Source organism: Mustelus asterias, chromosome 17, assembly GCF_964213995.1.
Source record: "Mustelus asterias chromosome 17, sMusAst1.hap1.1, whole genome shotgun sequence".
Classification (NCBI taxonomy): Eukaryota; Metazoa; Chordata; class Chondrichthyes; order Carcharhiniformes; family Triakidae; genus Mustelus; species Mustelus asterias.
The window spans coordinates 11695302-11712711 of NC_135817.1; the positions used below are offsets into that span (position 1 = coordinate 11695302).

Sequence of the window (17410 nt, forward strand, 5' to 3'; positions counted from 1 at the left end):
TCATCTATTGGTTCCATTCACTGGATGTTCCATGGCGCCCAGCAGTGGCGAAACACCTCAATCATATCATGACTCCTCATCAAAGCGTGCATGAAATAATAGAAGCGAGGAAGGGTGACTCTTCAAGAACCTGTGATACTTTGTTACCCCAACTATTCCGAGTGTTTCCCAACCTTCCATCTTGCATCCTCGTAAAGTTCAGCTCATCAGTGGCTCACTAGTTAACAATCTCGTCTGAGTCACAAGATTGTGGGTTCAAGTTCCAGAGACCTGAGCACAAAATCCAGGCTAATATTTCAGTGTAGTACTGAAAGAAGGCTGTACTACTTTATGTTTTTATTCTTTCATGGGATGTGGGTACTGTAGTTCGTCCCTAACTGCCCTTGAGAATGCATTTTAAGAGTCAAACACATTGTTGTGGATTTGAAGTCACATGTAGGCCAGACCAGGTAAGGATGGCAGATTTCCTTCCCTAAAGGATATTAGTGAAAAGGATATTAGTGAACCCCAGGGGAGTTTTAACCACAATTGACAATAGTTTCATGGTCATCATTAGACTTTATCCAGATATATATTCAAATCATCTGCCATGGTGGGATTCGAACCTGGATCCCCAGAGCAATTCCCTGGGTCTCTGGAATACCAATCCAGTGACAATATCACTATTGGTATTGTCTGTCTCCCCAGGATGCAGTGGAGGAGCCATCTTTTGGATGAGATGTTAGAAGTGGGGTCCTGTCTACCCCAGGTGGAGAAAATCTCGTGGCACAGTTTCAAAGGAGAACAGAGAAGTTATCCCCGTCTCCTGGCCAACATTTAACCCTCGATAGCATCAAAATAAACCCAAATGGTCATTATCGCATTGTTGTTTGTGGGAGCTTGCTGTGCACTAATGGCTACCATGTTTCCTACACCACAACAGAGATTACACTTTTAAAAGAGCTTCACTGGCAAAGCACTTTACAACATATTAATAAGAACATAAGAACTAGGAGCAGGAGTAGGCCATCTGGCCCCTCGAGCCTGCTCTGTCATTCACTAAGATCATGGCTGATCTTTTCGTGGACTCAGCTCCACCTACCCGCCCCCGCTCACCTAACCCTTAATTCCTTTACTGTTCAAAAATTTATTTATCCATGCCTTAAAAACACTCAATGAGGCCGCCTCAATTGCTTCACAGGGAATTCCATAGATTCACAACCCTTTGTGTGAAGAGGTTCCTCCTCAACTCAGTCCTAAATCTGCTTCCCCTTATTTTGAGGCTATGCCCCTGAGTTCTAGTTTCGCCCCCGAGTTCTAGTTTCACACACAGTGGAAACAACTTCCCTGCTTCTATCTTATCTATTCCCTTCATAATCTTATATGACTCTATATGATTTCCCTTCATTATTCTGAATTCCAATGAGTATAGCCCCAGTCTACTCAGTCTCTCCTCATATGCCAATCCTCTCTACTCCGGAATCAACCTAGTGAATCTCCTCTGCACCCCCTCCAGTGCCAGTATATCCTTTCTCAAGTAAGGAGACCAAAACTGTACACAGTACTCTAGGTGTGGCCTCACCAGCATCCGATACAGCTGCAACATAACCTTGCTGTTTTTAAACTCCATCCCTCTAGCAATAAAGGACAAAATTCCATTTGCCTTCTTAATTACCTGCTGCACCTGCAAACCAACTCCTTGAGATTCCTGCACAAGGACACCAAGGTCCCTCTGCACAGCAGCATGCTGCAATTTTTTACCATTTAAATAATAGTCCATTTTGCTGTTATTCCTACCAAAATGGATGACCTCACATTTACCAACATTGCACTCCATCTGCCAGACCCTCGCCCACTCACTTAGACTATCTATATCCCTTTGCAGACTTTCAGCATCCTCTGCACACTTTGCTCTGCCACCCGTCTTAGTGTCATCTGCGAATTTTGACACACTACACTTGGTCCCCAACTCCAAATCATCTATGTAAATCGTAAACAATTGTGGTCCCAACAGTGATCCCTGAGGCACACCACTAGTCACTGATTAAGTCCTAATAAAGGCACATCTTCCTTCTCACCTTCTCTGCTGCCCATATCCTACTCAAACAAAGCCCCACTCACCCATCACCCCTGTAATCACCGACCTGCATGGCCCCCTGGTCCGCCAATGCTTTAAAATCCATACAGTACAAAAGGAGGTCATTCGGCCCATCAAGTCTGCACCAACTCTTATCCAGACCCTATCCCCATAACCACATGTATTTTACCCTGCTAATCCCCCTAACCGATATAAATCTTGGGACATTAAGGAGCAGTTTAGCATGGCCAATCCTAACCTACACATCTTTGGAGTATGGGAGGAAACTGGAGCACCCGGAGAAAACCCACCCAGTCACGTGGAGAACATGCAAACTCCACACAGACAGTCACCCAAGGCCAGAGTCGAACCCGGGTCCCTGGCGTTGTGAGACAGCAGTGCTAATTACTGTGACACCATGCCGCCCTTGATTTTAAAATTTTCATCCTTTCCTTCACATCCCTCCATGGCCTTGGTTCTCCCTTGCTCTGAAAGCTTCTCCAGTCCTCCTACCCTCCGAGATGTCTGCATTTTTCCAATTCTGATCACTGCCAGGTTTCCTTTGCTCCTAAACTGACAGTTATGCCTTCACATATCTGGGTCTGAAGCTCTGGAATTCACTCCCCAAATCCACTCTGCCTATTTCTCTCTCTCTCCTCCTTTAAGATGCTTCTTAAAACTTATAATTTTAACCAAGCTTTTAATCGCCTAATACCTCCTGTGAAGCAGCGTCAAATGTTGTTTGATAACACTCCTGAGATGCCCTAGATACCTGATAAAAGATTATCAGGGAATCGTACAGCAGAGGTGGCTACCCAGCCTATTGTGGCTATGCCAGCTTTCTCAAAATGTTGTCCAATTTAATCCTACTCCCAAGCTTTCTTGCCTTAACTCTTCATATTGGTCTTCTTCACTTCCATGTCCAATGGTCTTTTGAAATTTACCACAGTAAAATCAGAGAATCCCTACAGTGCAGAATGAGGCCCTTTAGTTCATTGAGTATTCACCAACTCTCTAAAAAAGTATCTTACCCAGGCCCACCCCTTTGTCCTATTCCCGTAAGCCTGCACATTCACCATTTCTAATCCACCTAACCTACACAATTTTGGACACAAAGGGGCAATTTAGCATGGCCAATTCACCTAACCTGAACATCTTTGAACAGAGAGAGAGTCTGGAACAGACATGAGGAGAACGTGCAAACTCCATACAGACAGTCACCCAAGGCCGGAATCGAACCCGGGTCTCTGGTGCTGTGAGACAGCGGTGCTAACCACGTGCCATCCCATTTCTCATGGAGTCTAATTCTACCCAATGTTCCAACTGTGCAATCTAATAGTTCCCACATGGACTGCACAGGAAGTCAGTCTTTTTACTGCACATGCATGGTCTTGGAAAAGAATTTAATAGGGACATGCACTAAAACAAATTGCTTGCACATATCAAAAGAAAAGTCTATTGATTCCACAACTATCACGTAGTGCATTCCAGATTTTATCAATCCTCTATGAAAAAAAATCTACTTTCTCATAGCTCTTTTCCCAGTTAATTTTAATTTTTGACCTCTGGTTTTTGATCCAAAGGCAACATGTTATTTAGCCTATGTGCTTTGTCAAAGCCTCTTATAAATTTGAGCACCTCTATTAAACTTCCCTTTACCCTTCTCTGCTTTAGAGATCAGTCCCAGCTTCTTTCGTCTGTCCCATAAACAAAGACCCTCATTCCTGGCGTAATTCAGATAAATCTTTCTACAGCCCTCCTCCGAACGTGTGGGTGCCGTAATTATACAAATGCTCCCGTTGAGGCCTGAAGTGAACTCTTGATCGCAAACTGAAGAAACCCGTACAGAGGAGCTGATTGACTTCCTGCATGTCTAGGATAATTTTGTGGCTGGAAATATCTTCAGTAAATCAAAGTGAAGTTGAGAAACTCAACTGCACCGGAATTTATAACAGTTGTGGGGAATCCAGTTATTCACTGATTTCTAACTTTGTGAGAAATTGATCTTTATGGTCCATTGCATGATGATTCAGGCATTGCCTTTGTCAAGGGATTGAGTTTGGACCCAGAAATTGTATAGTTATACTTGTCATCATAAATAAATTTATCGAACTCCAAAAAAAAAGTCCATGATTCATAAAGGTTTTGTATTCAATGTCCCATTTACAGATCATGTCTCCCTATAAGCTTTCACAACTGTCTTATCCATGTGTCCTTTAAAAATCTGTAAATTTGCTTAAATACAGGATAATTATTCATAGGCCAGAAAGGGAAAAAAAAGAAGTTCAAAATGTAAAGAATAAAATTCCCAGTAAAAATCAGTAATACTGGAGTTTCATTTTAAGGTACACAAGACCAGTTTGGAAGGGTATCACCGGTACCTTTTGTTTAACTGGTGGATTTACTGAATCAGGCAGTGGAAGACTTTCTGGGATTCACAACTGTTTTATTGTTGTACTGTAGTTCAGTACAAATATCAGTTTCCACTTTTCCCTTCTAGAACCTCTCTTTGTCCAGAAGCACATCGCAATACTGTGGAGAAACCCAGCTCTTAAATACAAGCTTCAATAAGCACCAGCTGCTCTCTACTCACTCTGAAGCTAGTCCCGGTTCACTCTTCACGTGACCTGCATTTCTAACACTGTCACTCCTCATTTCCAAGTTTTGCTGGTTTTCCCTTCTTCAGCTCCATCAGTGATAGAGTCATCGAGTCAGAGAGGTTTACAGCATGGAAACAGGCCCTTCGGCCCAACTTGTCCATGCCACCCTTTTTTTTTTTAAACCCCTAAGCTAATCCCAATTGCCCGCATTTGGCCCATATAAGGAAAGGCTGAGTGACTTGAGGCTGTTTTCGTTAGAGAGAAGAAGGTTAAGAGGTGACTTAATAGAGGCGTACAAGATGATCAGAGGATTAGATAGGGTGGACAGTGAGAGCCTTTTTCCTCGGATGGTGATGGCTAGCACGAGGGGACATAGCTTTAAATTGAGGGGTGATAGATATAGGACAGATGTCAGAGGTAGGTTCTTTACTCAGAGAGTAGTAAGGGCGTGGAATGCCCTGCCTGCAACAGTAGTGGACTTGTCAACATTAAGGGCATTTAAAGGGTCATTGGATAAACATATGGATGATATTGGAATAGTGTAGGTTAGATGGGCTTTAGATTGGTTTCACAGGTCGGCGCAACATTGAGGGCCGAAGGGCCTGTACTGTGCTGTAATGTTCTATATCCCTCTATACCCATCGTACCCATGTAACTATCTAAATGCTTTTTAAAAGATAAAATTGTACTCGCCTCTACTACTACCTCTGGCAGCTTGTTCCAGACACTCACCACCCTCTGTGTGAAAAAATTGCTCCTTTGGACACTTTTGTATCTCTTCCCTCTCACTTTAAACCTATGCCCTCTAGTTTTAGACTCCCTTACCTTTGGGAAAAGATATTGACTATCTATCTTGTCTATGTCCCTCATTATTTTATAGACCTCTATAAGGTCACCCCTCAGCCTCCTACGCTCCAGAGAAAAAAGTCCCAGTCTATTCAGCCTCTCCTTATAACTCAATCCATCAAGTCCCGGTAGCATCCTAGTAAATCTTTTCTGCACTCTTTCTAGTTTAATATTATCTTTTCTATAATAGGGTGACCAGAATTGCACACAGTATTCCAAGTGTGGCCTTATCAATGTCTTGTACAACTTCAACAAGGCATCCCAACTCCTGTATTCAATGTTCTGACCGATGAAACCAAGCAGTCCGAATGCCTTCTTCACCACTCTGTCCACCTGTGACTTCACTTTCAAGGAGCTATGAACATGTACCCCTAGATCTCTTTGTTCTGTAACTCTCCCCAACGCCCTACCATTAACTGAGTATGTGATGATAACACATGAATGCCCCATCTCTTTTCTGGTCTCAATTCATTAAATTGAGACAAGATGACTAAAAGCTTGGTCACGGAGGTGGAGAGAGATGGAGAGGTTTAGTGGGTATTCCATCCAGAGCTTAGGGCCTTGGCAACTGAGGCCTGATAGCCAACGGTGGACTGATTAAAACCAGTGCGCAATAGACCTGATGTTGGAGAACTGCAGATATCAGAGGGTTGTGAGGTTGCAATAGATTATAGAGATAAAATTGGAATGGGGAGAAGGGGCATGTGAAACATGATGCTGTGTATTCCAAGGATATTGCCAAGGGGCAGCATGTTAATATGTGTAAACAATGATTGGGGGAATGGTGCCAACCAGCACTAGCACAGATAACAGAGTGGCAGCCACAGACTGTGTTAAATTCATAGCCCAACCGCACCATAATCCAGCTTCATCTTTACTCACGTTAACCTATCTCTGCAGTTTAAGTGACATGATAAAATGACATACCTGTCGGTCCACGTTTGATACCTGTAAGGATAGAAACACATTCTCGAATCAGGCAGTAATAAAAGCCCAGTTACAATTTACTCCAGTTCCAAATGAGATCATACAGAATAAAATTTATCAGAGGAACTATCCAAGTGTGACAGGGTGGGGGAAAGCACAACAGGATGTCTCAAGGGAATTGACAACAGGAAACATATGAAGATGCAAGATTTTTGAAGATAGACAAGAAAGATATAAAACAAAAATAAACCTCAAAAGTTGACTGCAGTACATGGGAAACTGCGAAATACATTGAAATTTGGCATGTCCGCTACGACTCTCACCAACTTTTACAGATGCACCACAGAAAGCTTTCTTTCTGGTTGTATCACAACTTGGTATGGCTCCTGCTCTGTCCAAGACTGCAAGAAACTACAAAGAGTCATGAAGGAAGCCAGTCCATCACACAAACCGGCCTCCCATCCATTGACTCTGTCCCGCCTCGGAAAAGCAGCCAGCAAGAAACAATACTGTTCACTGTATACTGCTACATGTGACAATAATAAAGCAAATCAAAGCATAATTAAGGATCCCACACATCCCGGACATTCTCTCTTCCACCTTCTTCTGTCGGGAAAAGATACAAAAGCCTGAGGTCACATACCAACCGACTCAAGAACAGCTTCTTCCCTGCTGCCATCAGACTTTTGAATGGACCTACCTTGCATTAAGTTGATCTTTCTCTACACCCTAGCTATGACTTTAACATTACATTCTGCAGTCTCTCATTTCCTTCTCTATGAACGGTATGCTTTATCTGTATAGTGCGCAAGAAACAATGCTTTTCAATAAATACGAATACATGTGACAATAATAAATCAACTCAAAAATCCTCGGAATCTGCTGCCCCTGCCCTTCTAGATGGTAGTGGTTGTGGGTTTGGAAGGTGCTGTCTAAGGAGCCTTAGTGAGTTCCTGCATTACATCTTGTAGATGGTACACATGGCTGCCATTCTGTGTTGGTGGTGGAGGGAGTGTATGTTGTAGAATGAGTGCAAATCAAATGGACTGCTTTGTCTTGCAGTGTTGAGCTTTTTGAGCGTTGTTGAAGCTGCACTCATCCAGGCAAGTGGAGAATATTTCATCACACTCCTGATTTGTGCCTTATAGTGGACAGGTTCTGAGGAGTCAGGAGGTGAGTCGCTGACTACAGGATTTCCAGCCTCTGACCTGGTCTTATACCCACAGTATTTACATGGCTGGTCCAGTTCAGTTTCTGGTCAATGGTAACCCCCAGGGGGGTTCAGTGATGGTAATGCCATTGACTGTTAAGAGGCAATGGTTAGATTCTCTCTTGTGGGAGATGGTCATTGCTCAGTACTTGTGGCACAAATGTTACTTGTCAGTCCAAATATGGCTATTGTCCAGGTCTTGCTGCATTAGAACATGAACTGCTTCAATATCTGAGGAGTCACAATTGGTGCTGAAATTTGTGCAATCATCAGTGAACATCCCTACTTCTGACCTTATGGTGGAAGGAAGGTCATTGATGAAGCAGCTGAAGTTGGTTGGGCCTAGGACACCACCCTGAGGAACTCCTGCAGTGATGTCCTGGAGCGGAGATGATTGACTTCCAACCACCACAACCATCTCCCTTTGTGCCAGGTATGACTCCAACCGGTAGAGAGTTTTCCCCCTGATTCCCAGTTTTCCTAGGGCTCTTTGATGCCTTACCTGCCGCCTTGATGTCAAGGGCAGTCACTCTCACCTCATATCTGGAGTTGAGCTCGTTTGTCCATGATTTAACCAAAACTATAATGAGGTCAGGAGCTGGGTGACCCTGGCGGAATCCAAACTGAGCATCTGTGAGCAGGTTATTGCTGAGCAAGTGCTGCTTGATAGCACTGTTGATGACACCGTCCATCACTTTACTGATGATCGAGAGTAGACTGATGGGGCGGATTGGATTTGTCCTACTTCTTGTGCACAGGCCATGCCCGGGCAATTTTCCACATTGCCGGGTAGATGCCAATGTTGTAGCTGTATTGTAACAGCGTGGCGAGGGGTATGGAATGTTCTGGAGCACGTCTTCAGTACTGTGGACTGAATATTGTCAGAGCCCATAGCATTAGCAATATCCTTCAGTCATTTCTCGATGCCATGTGAAGTGAATCGAATTGGCTGAAAACAGACATCTGTGATGCAGTGGACCACTGGAGGAGGCCAAGATGGATCATCCACTCGGCACATCTGGCTGAAGATTGCTGCAAATGCTTCAGCCTTATCTTTTGCACTGATGTTCTGAGCTCCTTCATCATTGAAGATGAAGATATTTGTGGAGCCTCCTCCTCCAGTGTGTTTAATTTTCCATCACCATTCACGGCTGTATGTGGCAGGATTGCAGAGTTTGGATCTGATCCATTGGTTGTGGAATCACTTAGCTCAGTCTATCACTTGCTGTTTATGCTGTTTGGCGCGCAATTGGTTCTGTTTTGTAACTTCACCAGGTTGACACCTCTTTTGTAGGTATGCCTCGTGTTGCTCCTGTTAGTAAGAAGGACCTTGCAGGGTCAACAAGACCGAGATGTCATTTCTGGTGCCTTGGTCGATGCCGGGTGGTCTGTCTGGTTTTATTCCTTTGAACACTTTTTAACAGTTTGGAATACAACTGAGTACCTCGCTGGGCCACTTCAGAGGGCATTTAAGAGTCAACCACATTTCTGTGGCTCTGGAATCGCATGTAGGCCAGACCAGGTAAGGATGACAGATTTTCTTCCCTAAAGGACATTAGTGAACCAGGTGATTTTTTTTTTAACGACAATCGACAATGGTCATCATTAGACTTTTAATTACAGATTTTTATTGGGAACCCCGGGTCCCCAGAGCATTAGCCTGGGTCTCTGGATTACTAATCCAGTGACAATACGACTATACCCCAGCATCCCCCATTACCAGGAATGTGGGACTTCAGTTATGAGGAGAGATTGGAAAAGTTTGAACTGTTCTCTTTGGTGACCAGATTTTTAAGATGAGAAGGGATTTCGACTGAGTATCTTGAAAGAAACTATTGCATCTGGCCAGTGAGTCAATAACTAAGATGCAACGATCTAAATCATTAACTCTGTTTCTCTCTTCACTGATGTCACCTGGCGAGATGGACAAACTGTTCCATCATTTTCTGTTTACCTTTACGGCCCCCAATTTTTGACTCCCCTTAAGTTGAAAGATTATTTCTACTGTCAAAATGTTAGGATGATATTAAAATGAATGTATAGTTTTTTTGCACAAGTAAAATCAAACTGCCATATCTTTTGTAAACCATGTCTGGGCAGCACCTCAGATAAAGAAAATAGGGAACTGGGTGTTCTTTGCAATTGATACAATTAGTATGGGATAAAGGGGGAGGTGGCTAGATGGGTGGAGAACTGGCTTGGTCACAGAAGACAGAGGGTGGTAGTGGAAGGGTCTTTTTCCGGCTGGAGGCCTGTGACTAGTGGTGTTCATGATGTGGAGATGCCGGCGTTGGACTGGGGTAAGCACAGTAAGAAGTCTCACAACACCAGGTTAAAGTCCAACAGGTTTATTTGGTAGCAAATACCATAAGCTTTCGGAGCTTGCTGCTCCTTCGTCAGATGGAGTGGTCTCTGTTCTCCAACAGTGCACAGACACAGAAATCAAGTTACAAAATACTAATTAGAATGCAAATCTCTACAGCCAGCCAGGTCTTAAAAGGTACAGATAATGTGGTTGGAGGGAACATTAAACACAGGTTAAAGAGATGTGTATTGTCTCCAGACAGAACAGCTGGTGAGATTATGCAAGACCAGGGGCAAGCTGTGGGGGTTACTGATAATGTGACATAAATCCAACATCCCGGTTTAGGCCGTCCTCATGTGTGCGGAACTTGGCTATCAGTTTCTGCTCAGCGACTCTGCGCTGTCGTGTGTCGTGAAGGCCGCCTTGGAGAACGCTTACCTGAAGATCCAAGGCTGAATGCCCGTGACACACAACAGCGCAGAGACGCTGAGCAGAAACTGATAGCCAAGTTCCGCACACATGAGGACGGCCTAAACCGGGATGTTGGATTTATGTCACATTATCAGTAACCCCCACAGCTTGCCCCTGGTCTTGCATAATCTCACCAGCTGTTCTGTCTGGAGACAATACACATCTCTTTAACCTGTGTTTAATGTTCCCTCCAACCACATTATCTGTACCTTTTAAGACCTGGCTGGCTGTAGAGATTTGCATTCTAATTAGTATTCTGTAACTTGATTTCTGTGTCTGTGCACTGTTGGAGAACAGTGACCACTCCATCTGACGAAGGAGCAGCAAGCTCCGAAAGCTTATGGTATTTGCTACCAAATAAACCTGTTGGACTTTAACCTGGTGTTGTGAGACTTCTTACTAGTGGTGTTCCGCAGGGCTCTGTATTGGGACCTCTGCTGTTTGTGATTTATATAAACGATCTGGAAGAAGGTGTAACTGGGGTGATCAGTAAGTTTGCGGACGACACAAAATTGGCAGGACTTGCAGATAGTGAGGAGCATTGTCAGAAGCTACAGAAGGATATAGATAGGCTGGAAATATGGGCAAAGAAATGGCAGATGGAGTTCAATCCTGATAAATGCGAAGTGATGCATTTTGGTAGAAATAATGTAGGGAGGAGCTATACGATAAATGGCAGAACCATAAAGGGTGTAGATACGCAGAGGGACCTGGAGGTGACGTCACAGGTGGAGAAGGTGGTGAAGAAGGCATATGGCATGCTTGCCTTTATAGGACGGGACATAGAATATAAAAGTTGGCGTATGATGTTGCAGATGTATAGAACGTTGATTCGGCCGCATTTGGAATACTGCGTCCAGTTCTGGTCGCCACACTACCAGAAGGACGTGGAGGCTTTGGAGAGAGTACAGAGGAGGTTTACCAGGATGTTGCCTGGTATGGAGGGGCTTAGTTATGAGGAGAGATTGGGTAAACTGGGGTTGTTCTCCCTGGAAAGACGGAGGATGAGGGGAGACTTAATAGAGGTGTATAAAATTATGAAAGGCATAGATAGGGTGAACGGTGGGAAGCTTTTCCTCAGGTCGGTGGTGACGTTCACGAGGGATCATAGGTTCAAGGTGAAGGGGGGGAGGTTTAACACAGATATCAGAAGGACATATTTTACACAGAGGGTGGTGGGGGCCTGGAATGCGCTGCCAGGCAAGGTGGTGGAGGCGGACACACTGGGAACGTTTAAGACTTATCTAGACAGCCATATGAACGGAGTGGGAATGGAGGGATACAAAAGAATGGTCTAGTTGGACCAGGGAGCGGCACGGGCTTGGAGGGCCGAAGGGCCTGTTCCTGTGCTGTATTGTTCTTTGTTCTTTGTTTTGTTCTAGTTGAGTGCTGTGAGTCAGCAAGCAGCTTAGTCACAGACGAGGTGTTGAAGAAGCAGCAGCAAGAGAGAGAAAGGGGGAAGCCATCCTCAGGAACCAGTTCAGCCAGAGATTAGGGGCTGAAGGCTACCGAAGAACAGGGGAGAGTTCAGCCATCCTCAGGAAACAGCTCACTAGAGATGAAGTGTTGAAGGCAAGCCAGTTTGTGCAAAACAGTCATTTTCTTTGCTGAACTGAAAACCATTCCCAAGTCCTGGATACATAAGCTGTATGCTGTGGTCATCACTGGCTAGATTTGACCAATAAGTTTTTGGTTGTTGTTTAGGAAACAAGGTCACAGCGGAGTTTAGGATTCCAGGGGAAACATACTTTTGTGTTTTCAGTCTTTGATGGACTAAGCGCTTACTGTTAATTTGCTGGGGTATAAGATTGTTCTTTGCAGTGTTTTATTATCTTTCTAATTTAATAAATACTTTTATTTGTTTAACAAAAGAGACGTCTGAATTCTCACTGTTTCCACAAACTTTTCTCATTAATATCCAAAGAAAAATGCACCACACAAAACCAGTTTTTCAGGTTGGAACACTGTCACACGTAACATCAACGGGATTTGAGACACTGCATCCAAGCTATTGAATCCCTTCACTTAAAGACATCTATCATGTTATATCTCAGTCTTCTCTTTTCTAGGTAAAACAACCCCAGCCTGTCCAATTGTTCCACTCTCTTAGTTCTGATATCATCCTTGTAAGTAATTTTTACACGTTCTTCAATGTGCTATATTCTTTTCACACTATGGAGAGCAGAAGTGTTCATGTTTGGGATGGTCTAACCAAGGTGCTGTACAGTTTAATAAAGCACTCTATTTTTCAACATTATCTCCTCTGTGGTTTTGCACATTATATCACCTTGTAAAGATCACCGAACATGTTTGACATCTTAATTTACCGTAAATACCAGTGTCTCCTGCCAGCCATTCTTTCAGACGGGGGTAGTGGTGTTTGCATCTTCTCAGACACTCTACAAATAGCCGCACATCATCCTCATTCATCTGAAGTTGCACAATCTCCAGCAGCTTGCGCGCTTTCTGGGGCGGGATCTTTTCAGTTCGAATTTCACAATAATTCTCATGAGTCAAGAGCTGTGAAGCAATCATTTGGTCGAGTAGTGGGTCTATGTTGTAAAGTGCAGATACCAGGACGTCGTGTGACCTCTGGAGGTACCTCTTCATGGAGTCTCCATTCTTCCCCTTAGCTAAAGGGAAAAGAAAATAATGCTTAATAACAATCACCCAACAGTACAGAACTTGAGTAATGTTGAAAAAAGAGACATGGGCCGGGATTCTCCAATTCTGTTTGTCCCACCACCGCTGCCATTGAGAACGGAGAATTTGCCGATCAGCCAAACTCCATTCATTGCAGCGGCACCGGAGAATCCCAGCTACAGGCAAGGTTGGAGAATTCCAGCCATGCTGCCTAGGTTTTTTGTTTTGCTCAGGACAGATCACAAAGATTACCACCAGTAAAAAGAACAACAATTTATACTACATAAGAAGAGTGGGCTGACAGGTTGGCAAGAGACAGGAGAAGCACATCCATGCATTGCGCCTTTTTCAACTAAAGAAAAGTTTGGGGGGGACAGCCATTCTCTGGCTCATTCCCCATGGCAATGCCTCGGCCAATCAGAGTCAACCAACCTGCTTTGAATTTGAACAAAAGCTTGACAGTTAACTATTCCCTGCTGCATTCTCCATGGCAATGCTCTACCAATCAGAGCCCACTTGTCATCCAATCCACATTCTCTCCTCACGCGGTGTAAATTGTTGTTCGCTTTACTGTTGGTAATTTTTTGTGAATTGTCCAGATAAGTGAAAGATGAAAAACTTTGACAGCATGTCTCTTTTGTTCAGCAACACATACTTATTCTTTTCAACTTCAGTACCCACAGACCATCATGCCAGCTGGAGCAAGTCATGGGAAGACTCACCTTGTAGGAAAATTGTTCCTCAAAGAAAATTCCTAGTACTGCTGCCTTCATCTGAGACACTGCTCAGAGCAAACAGTGCAAAACCTGAAAGCACTGGGACATTAGAGAGAAAAAAAAACAAAGTATCACCTTAGCTTTTGGCAGTTTCAGCATTGTCACAGCGACAGGTATGAGGTCGTGAGGCTAAGTGGGCCTGCTCAAGCCCTGTGGTCTACTGAAGATCACCTGGCACTTGGGGAGGCTTATCCTGTCTGGTGTAGGGTTTGCAAACCCTCCAGTATTCTCCTGGACTCTCCAAGGATTGAAATTTAAATGCCAAGACAATGGTGGGGGCAACCTGGGAGAAAAATAAAATCATGGGGACATTTAAAAAAAACCATCTATGCAAGGTTCTTATTTAATATGTCCAAAATCCCGAGGTGTTTGGACGGAATAGATAGAGAAAAACTGCTCCTATTGGCTTGAGCTGACAAGTGGCAAGTAACATTTGCACCACACAAGTGCCAGACAATGACCATCTCCAACAAGAGAGAATTTAATCATCGCTCCCTTGACATTCAATGGCATTACAATCACTGAATTTCCCACTAGCAACACCCTGGGGGTTACCATTGACCAGAAACTGAACTGGACCAACCATATAAATACAGTGACTACCAGAGCAGGTCAGAGATTGTGAATCCTGCTGTAAGTAACTCACTTCCTGACTTCCCAAAGCTTGTCCACCATCTACAAGGCACAAGTCAAGAATGTAATGGAATATTCTCCTCTTGTCAAGATGAGTGCAGCTCCAACAACACTCAAGAAGCTTGACACCATCCAGGATAAAGCAACTCACTTGATTGCTACCCCGTCCACAAACATTCAAAACCTCCACCACCGATGAACATTGTGAGTCGTGTGTACCATCTACAACATGCACTGCAGGTACTCACCAGGCTTCCTTAGACAGCACCTTCCAAACCCACAACCACCACCATCTAGGAGAACAAGAGCATCATATACCCGAGAACACCCAGAAATTCCCCTCCCTCACTTGGAAATATATCAAAATCCTGGAATTCCCTCCCTAACAGCACTGTGGGTGTACCTACACCTCAGACTGTAGTGGTTCAAGAAGGCAGCTCATTAGACAACAATTAGGATGGGCAATAAATACAGGCCTGGACAGTGATGTCCACATCTCATCACTGAATTTAAAAAAGGGTTAAGAGCCAGAGGACATAGATTTCAGGTGAATGACAGAAGAACCAAAGATGACATGAGAAAAACCTTTCTTTAAAAAACACAGTAGGTTGTTAGTATTTGCAATGCACTGCCTGAGAGTGTGGTGAAGGAAGATTCAATCATGGCTTTCAACAGGGAATTATATAATTATCTGAAGAGAGAAAAAAATTACAGGGCTACAGGGTGTGTGACAACAGCTGAGTTGCTCTTGCAGAGAGCTGGCAGAGACATGAGGGCTGAATGGCTTCCTTTTAAAAGTGCTGGAACTAATCTATGATTCAACGTTGGAAGATGGGGATGTGTTTGACTGGCAGTGAAGGATCACCTAATCAGGTAATGAAGAAACTGCTCACTTTCCAATTAGCCCCCTCTCTCTCTCTCTCGCGTGCGCGCCCCCCTCTCTCTCTCTCGTGCCCCCCCTCTCTCCCTCCCTCTCTCGCACGTGCCCCCCCCTCTCTCTCTCGCACCCCCCCTCTCTCTCTCTCGTGCCCCCCCTCTCCCTCCCTCCCCCCCTCTCTCTCTCTCTCTCGCACGTGCGCCCCCCACTCTCTCTAACCACAGTGGTTAATACTGCTGCCTCACAGCGCCAGGGACCAGCCAAGGGTGACTGTCTTGCGTGGAACTTGCATGATCTCCCCATGTCTGCGTGGGTTTCCTCCAGGTGCTCCGGTTTCCTCCCACACTCCAATGTTCAAAGATGTACGGGTTAGGTTGATTTGCCATGCTCTTGCCCCTTAGTGTCTCAGAGATTAGTAGGGTAAATGTGTGGGGTTGCAGAGATAGGGCCTGGGTGGGATTGTTGTCAGTGCAGGCTCGATGGGCCAAATGGCCTATTTCTGCACTGCAGAATTTCTGTGATTCTAAATGGGAGAATTGGCATACCAAGTGACCAATGGGGATGCAGGGAACGGGGGTGTCATATGATGGGACCTTCAGCAATACATCCAATCAAATTGGTAACCAAGACGCCTGCACTGAAAGGATTAAAAAATCAGATAACTGCTGCAAGAATTTCTGTGAAGCAACTGTGATTGCACATGAAGTAGAATAATGGACAAAGATTATGATAACCACAAGGGAGATTCAAGCCGCTGCTTCGAATCAGTTACAAGGATTTTGAATATGTGCTGCATTAACAATCAGATAGTATATTATGTAGACAAGCCTTAATAGTACTTAGGTATTGTAATTAGGCAAGTGCATTGATACTATAACTGGTTACTGGAATCATATATGTCGAGTATCATAAGCAGGAATATTGATTGTAATAGGTTATAGATAATAGCAAATTTAAATGTTACTTTTTTGAATGGTGTATGTCAATCACTTGTAACTGAGCCTGAAGGTGTAATTGCCACTACAATCCTTTGTTCAGGGAGCCTGCAAACAACACGGTAGGAAGCTGGTTCTCTTGCAATAGCTTGAATGAAGATCTTGAACCTGAAGTCTGGTGTTGCCCCGTCAGTTACAAGAGTGGCAAGGTGGCACAATAGTTAGCAGTGCTGCCTCACAGCGCCAGGGACCAGGGTTCGATTCCCTGCTTGGGTCACTGTGTGTGTGGAATCTGCACATTCTTCCCGTGTCTGCATGGGTTTCCTCTGGGTTCTCTGTTTTCCTCCCACAGTCCGAAAGACGTACTGGTTAGGTGCATTGGCCATGCTAAATTCTCCCTCAGTGTACCCAAACAGGCGCCGGAGTGTGGCGACTAGGGGATTTTCACAGTAACCTAATTGCAATGTTAATGCAAGCCTACTTGTGACTAATAAATAAAACTTTAAACTTTAAGGAGTGAGGTACATTATGGTTGAATAGCTGTGAAACTCCCATAACATCCACCTTTGATTTTTTTTTACATCACATACAACAAGCACCAGAACAATCCCCTCGGGTACAACAGTGTACGTACAAGAGGCAGGAATGGTGGCCCATTTCAAGCCTGATTTCGTTATTTTCCTTTGGAACAAAGGCAATTACTGGACAATCAATCGAGATGTTCAAAATTCTGAAGGGATGGGACAGAACAGATTGATAAAAAAAGCCTGTTCTCAGAGACTGAAGAGCAACAGGCAGGAGATTAAAGGTGAGAGAATTGGAGAAAAATGGTCAAAAGTGTCCATAGCAAGATGATAACATTAAATACGGTGGATCATGGAAATACAAAAGATTAATCGATGTGGTGAATAAAAATGATAAACTACATGTGGGAGGAACAATTTCTCTGGGTATCTGTCTGGTAAATTTATAAGAGGTATCAGTCATTTTGAAATAAACTTACTTACCAGCCAGCTGAATCCCTTCAAATTGTGCCATTATTCAGAACAGGTGAAAGCAGTTTTAATCTCTCGTAAAGGAAAAAGTGAAGTGATAAAACTATGGAAATAAGACAGGAGTACATAGTTAGGT

At 44.0% G+C, this 17410-nt stretch overlaps 1 protein-coding gene across 1 annotated transcript in view; it reads right to left on the reverse strand.

Annotated features, from left to right (window-relative positions):
* The window catches only part of LOC144506251 (uncharacterized), a 47022-nt gene extending 29705 nt beyond the window's left edge, over nt 1-17317 (reverse strand). Inside the window, exons 1-3 of the mRNA XM_078232111.1 lie at nt 17287-17317; nt 12743-13048; nt 6430-6450 (exon numbers count right to left, since the gene is read on the reverse strand). Coding sequence (XP_078088237.1) covers nt 6430-6450; nt 12743-13048; nt 17287-17317 — 358 coding nt within the window. The remainder of the gene's footprint in view (nt 1-6429; nt 6451-12742; nt 13049-17286) is intronic.
* Nucleotides 17318-17410: the final 93 nt, after the last annotated feature.